This window comes from Vipera ursinii (genome assembly GCF_947247035.1).
Source record: "Vipera ursinii genome assembly, chromosome: 2".
Lineage (NCBI taxonomy): Eukaryota > Metazoa > Chordata > Lepidosauria > Squamata > Viperidae > Vipera > Vipera ursinii.
In genome coordinates, this window is record NC_139513.1 from 83,783,612 (window position 1) to 83,789,611 (window position 6,000).

Here is a 6,000-nt window from a genome sequence, read left to right on the forward strand (position 1 = left end):
CCTGGGCATTGCGCACAGTTCTATATGCACTTTGGTTTATCAGGGATATTTTATCAGTGTTTTGTATGTATTTAACACAATATTAAATGTGCCAATTCAGTTTGCTGTTCAATATTTTCTATCAGGCCAGTTGAAATGTGTACCAAAGTGATTGTACAAATAACTATTTTTTTCTTACTGCTGAGTTAAAGACATACTTCCAGTCTGTCATGCGTATTGCAAAATAAAAGATTAAAGTTCAGCAGGTCTGGCAGTTTTGTTGCAGGAATAAACACCTATATTTATTCTGATATACACAAGTCACAAGCTTAAAACAAACAGGTGCAAAGACTTTTGCACCTTAAAATCAAGAAGGTTAATGGTTGCCTTTGTGCATGCAAGTGGCTTGCAATCCAGGAAGTGACTGATTCCAAAATGAATTTGTTACACCTTTAAACTACCACAAATCTTGTTGATGCTCCATAGCTATCCCACCCCACTTCACCCCACTGCAGAAGTAAAGAAGATGTCTTTCTATAAACTCTTAATTATAAATGAAACGCGTCTTATTAGCATCATAGGACTCATTTCACCTGACTCTGTATGTAATCTACATATTTTGCACATTTTACTGTGAAAAATAAGGCATTTTTCTAAAGCTGTTTCAACAGGCTCCTTGACTGAACAGCCAAATGTTTCTTTACTTAGTTTGAAAATTATATTTAGTTGAAAAATTAGTTTCAAATATATTTGAAAAAAATCAAACATAGATCATTATTTTGCCATTTTTAAATTTCTAGACATATTTAACCCTACAGTTGTTAAATTTATAGTTAAATACATAAAACATTTGATCTCTAACTAAAGAATTTAAGCAATTATTTCCCTTGTGAAACCAAACTGGAACTATATTTTATGAAATCAGCACACAGTCAAATAACAGCAACAAAATTTATTTGTTTGTTTGTTTCCCATAAATATCTGGGAACTTTAACTTTGGTTCATAATGCTGCCCTACAGTTATATTTGTAAAAGTATGAACACATGCTAGCTAGACTGATATGTTTGCCAATTAAACACACTCGTTCGTGCCCTCTATTTTAGAGGATGAGTAAAGAACTATTATATATCCTTTCTGAAGTCAACCGCTGCTCCTAAATTAGAGTGGGGTGTAATTTGCAATGCAGTTAAAAGGCTATTGCCTACTAACCCCTGGGCTGCCCTATCTGCATGCAGCTTCCTTCTAAGTGGCCTGATGATCCTGTCATACCATCTTGATTGTTAGACGTTTGCAAAGATGCATCTGAAATTTCTTTCTTCTGGAACACAGAAACATGGCAAAAAATTAGCGCTCTCTCTGTCTCTCTGTCTCTCTCTCTCTCTGTCTCTCTGTCTCTCTCTCTCTCTCTCTGTCTCTCTCTCTCTCTGTCTCTCTCTCTTTCTCTCTCTCTCTCTCTCTCTCACACACACACACACACACAGAGAGAGAGAGAGAGAGAGAGAGAGAGAGAGAGCGAGCACAAACTACACTCCATCACAACTTTACCAAGGAAGGATTTGTAGCATGTATATCCAAGATTGTTGAAGCATCAAGAAATCCACATGGTTTGTTGCTCCCAGAAATTAAAGTATGTATATCTCTTCTCTTCTGCTGACTACAGTGAAATGACTGGAGCCATATAAGACTATTGCTCTATGCTTCATAGCTCCTATAGTTTTCACTGAGGCAACTTCTGGAAACTTTCTTGGTGTGTTCTACCATATGAGAAATTTCAGTCCTTATTTAAAATATGCTTCCTGCATCCTGCATTCACTTCTACTTACCAACTTAGTTTTCAGATTGCTCATTCTCTCTCTCTCTGCAATGTATACTTGGAAACCTAGTTTGAATTTCAATATTGATTTCTTATGTAAGCAAGGGTGCTTCAGAATTATTGTTCATGCTTTATAAGTGGGGGGAACATGGATATTTCTTTAGCATATATGATTCCTGGACTTATCCTGTTCTTATTTACAGTAGGATAGCAAAAAATGAATTAATAATTAAAGCAACAAAGCCATGTTGCAACCAGATGTAGTATGAAATTAAATACCATGTTAACTGTGCCTCCAAATTAATATTAACACCAGATGGCAATATGGATGTGTTCCTTCTCTTCCCATCTGGACACATAATGCAGCAAAACTCAGAGTTGTTCTGCTATGTGCCCAGGCACTTGGTCTCTGTAATGATCCAGCATTTTATGCTAATCTCTCTCTTCCTCAGAATGTTTCTTCATACAAAAAGATGACATTAACGCATCTGTCCCTTATTTTCTTTTACAACTTTCCACATTTTGAAGGCAACACATAGATAAGTACATAAATCATGCAAGAAAGACAATACTGGTTTTGGAAGAAGTGAGGTTTTTGAGCTTGTTGGGGAGTTTTTGTAAATGTTCAATTCCTATGACAATGAAAATATGTAGGGGTACATATGTAGTTATGTGCAGGTACAAAATGGCCAGTTACTTAGCGACTGGTCAAAGTTATGACAGACCTCTCCAAGTCTATCTCCCAAGTTCTTGCAACTTACAACCCAGCTCTGAGCTTCCAATGGCCTCCAGCTCTCCCATGGCCCCATGACAATTTATAATGTTTTTTGTTTTTGTTTTTTTTGCTGGAAACTGGTGTTTGCTTCTGGTTTCTGGCAAAAATGCCCATTGTGGACAATGGATTCACTTAACAACTGTCATGTTCACTTACAATCGCAGTGATTGACTTAATGACCACTGCAAAGAATATTGTCAAATTGGGTGCAGTCACATGGTGGCATGCTTAACAACTGGCATGGCTTTCAGCTGTAATTCTAAGCGCAGTTGCAGTCATAAATTGAGGACTACCTCAATTTATTACCTTCTCTTGATGCATCAGTTCCTACAATGGAGGATTCATGATTTATCTAAACATAATGTTAAGTGCTGTTTTTTTGGTTTTTTTTTAAAATGATGGGCTCTCAGTTATATAGAGGACAATCATTTTCAGAAAGTGAGACAATCAATTGAGACAACTGCCTTGGTTCTTGCCTTTAAGATGTTCCTGACTAAAGGCTACCTAGTGATGTTCTAGCAATGTATAGAAACTCAGAAAATGATGCACTCCTTATAGATGAAAGATTCTGTACATATGCCAATTAAGTCTTTAATGGCATGGGTATATTATGGGGCAGGGCAGGGCAGTTTGGCTGAAATAGGAGACATGATAGCAGTATTTCAGTATTTAAGGGGCTGCCACAAATAAGAGGGGGGGTCACATTATTCACCAAAGCACCAGAGGGCAGGACAAAAAACAATGTTTGGAAACTGAATAAAAAGAGAAGCAACCTGGAATTAAGGAGAAATTTCCTGACAGTGAGGACAATTAACCAGTGCAACAGCTTGCCTTCAAAAATCGTGGGCACTCCATCACTGGAGATTTTTAAGAAGAGGCTAGACAGTCACTTGTCTGAGATGGTATAGGTTTTCCTGCTTGAGCTGGGGGCTGGACTAGAAGACCTCCCAAGGTCCCTTCCAGCTCTATTATATTTTAAAAGATGCTGGGCTTGTCAGATAAAAAGCCAGCAGCCCAGGATCGATACCCAAGCACCACACAATGGGGTGAGTTCCTGTCCTCACCCCAGTTCCTGCCAACCTAGAAGTTTGAAAGCATGCAAATGTGAGTAGATTAATAGGTACCATTTTGATGGGAAGGTATCTGTGCTCCATGATGTCATGCTGGCCACACTGACTGTAGAAATGTCTTTGGACAGTGCTGGCTCAATGGCCCTGAAACAGAGATGAACACCACACCCTATAGTCAGCAACAACTAGTGGAGTAAAATCCACAAGGACTCCTTTAGTTTTTTATGGTATATTATTATAAAATAATAGAAGCAAAAATGATGAAGCACAATGAATTTGCTTCTTTGATAGCAATTTATCTTGATATCAGGGTGAGAAAGAAAAAAGAAAATAATTTCAACTCAGTGCCTGTTAATAACTATCCAAAACAATGCCCAAGAAACTGTAGAAAAACAGTTAAATCTACTCTCCCATCAAAGACCAGTAAAGATTTAGTCTGCTCAGTGACTGTATAATTCTCAGTGGCTTGTGATGGTACAATCAGAAACTTTTATCACAAATAATATACTGAATGGAATCTTTAAATGTGTATGTAACATTTTTTTTTCTCACCACCAAGGCTCTGTTTACATCATTGCCAATGTATATTTTGTTCCAGTTATTAGTATTAAAACAACAAAATAATAAGATATAATAAACAAGTGCAGGTATGCTGGTGTGTGATCTGTACTAGGCCAAATGTAGTAAGTAACTTCCTGTGATCAGATTAACAGAATGTATGAAAAGAAATCAGAAAGCTGCTTCTTATATAAATAATTTTCATTCCACTGATGTACCATACTCAAGACAAGCTGTTGACGTGAGCTTAGGAAAATCCAGCATGTAACTAGGATGATCCAGATGACAGGTGGTTCTAACAATTTATCTTGTCTAAAAGTTATATCCTGTATAATTTTAATGTGTGCATTTAGGGACACACAAACGTACATGACTCAGGAATTGTCACTTTGTTCCATGTCCTCCAAAAGTTGAATCGATGCATGAAATTTGTTTTATAGCTTTAGATCAGTGCAAAAAACATGAGAGATTTAGTTAAGAGCACATATAATACATTATTTATGCAAGGGTCTCTTAAGACCCAAGTTTACTTGATTCTGTTTCGGTTGTATAGCATACACTTAAATTTATTTTTCTCTTCCAGCAGAACATTGCAAAGAAGACAGATCAATGTTTTGTCGCATGGAAGTTCTCCACCGGTACTGTACCATTCCTGGATATAATAAACTGTGTTGCAAGTCTTGTGGTATGTACGCTAATGAAACAGGACATGGCAACTCAACAGTTAATGATATTGAAGAGGACATCACTCCCACCCTTGTAACATCTGTTGAAGATCACACACCACAGAGAGCAACAGGTCCACCAGATGTTGCCAAGGTTAATATCTCCAGTTCTAATGTGACCAAAGAGCAGCCAGAAGGCAACACACTGGATGCACCCTATAAAATCCATGAGGCAGAAAATGAAGTTCCACAACACAACATCATCTGGAGGAGGAGACCACCATATGAAAGGACAAAGAACCAAAGAATTCAGCAGCTGATTGCAGAAAAAAGGAAAAAAGGAATGCTCAGGGAATTGCGTTAAATTGGAAATATAACTCTATATACATATATATATTTTCTCTCTTATAGAGATGTTACAGGACTGCAGTAATGCCCATGCCACCCTAGAGGCTAATTTTTTAAATAGTGGTGCTAAGGCAGAAATGCCTAATGCTACAGCTTGCAATAAATAAATATGTAGGCTTATTTAATTAAAGAAAAGATAAACAGCATAACAAATGTTGGGGTTACAAATATCCACTGAAAATGGTACAATAGCATCATAGCTTAACTGCTATGCAACAATGATACATACAGCTAGTCCTTGTTTAAAGACTGACTTGTTTAACAACCAGTTGCAGTCATGATAATGATAAAAAGGTTACTTTACAACAAGTCCTCATATTTATGATCTTTACAGTTCTATAAAGCAAAAGAAATTGAAGTAAGATCATGAGCATAGTTGCAGTTTCACTTAGCTACTACTTTGCTTAATGAGTTGCTGATCCCAATTGTGGTCACTAAACAAGGACTCTTTGTAGTGAATGTCAGCAGGGTTGTTTCTTTTCATTTTCCATCTTGGTCCATCTCTGTGTATGTTTGAATCCAATGGAATCTACCTGGGTAATACTATTTGTATCAACAAAAGAGTCTAATCAATTGATGCAAAATACTTAATAAGCCTACAAAACAGCTTATAGAATTCCGGTGGCAAGGAAGTATGTGTCTGTTTTTTAAAATCTGATTGCCATTTATTTGGACAGGTCAAATTGCTCCATGTACAACCACTGTGATATCCATTGCGCTGAACTCAAGCA

General features: G+C 37.0%; 1 protein-coding gene across 1 annotated transcript in view; it reads left to right on the forward strand.

The window, feature by feature from the left end:
• Positions 1 to 5,573, forward strand: part of ADAMTS2 (ADAM metallopeptidase with thrombospondin type 1 motif 2) — a 283,066-nt gene extending 277,493 nt beyond the window's left edge. The window contains exon 22 of the mRNA XM_083353569.1: positions 4,780 to 5,573. Within this exon, the coding sequence (XP_083209695.1) occupies positions 4,780 to 5,225 (446 nt within the window). The 3' untranslated portion in view covers positions 5,226 to 5,573. The remainder of the gene's footprint in view (positions 1 to 4,779) is intronic.
• Positions 5,574 to 6,000: the final 427 nt, after the last annotated feature.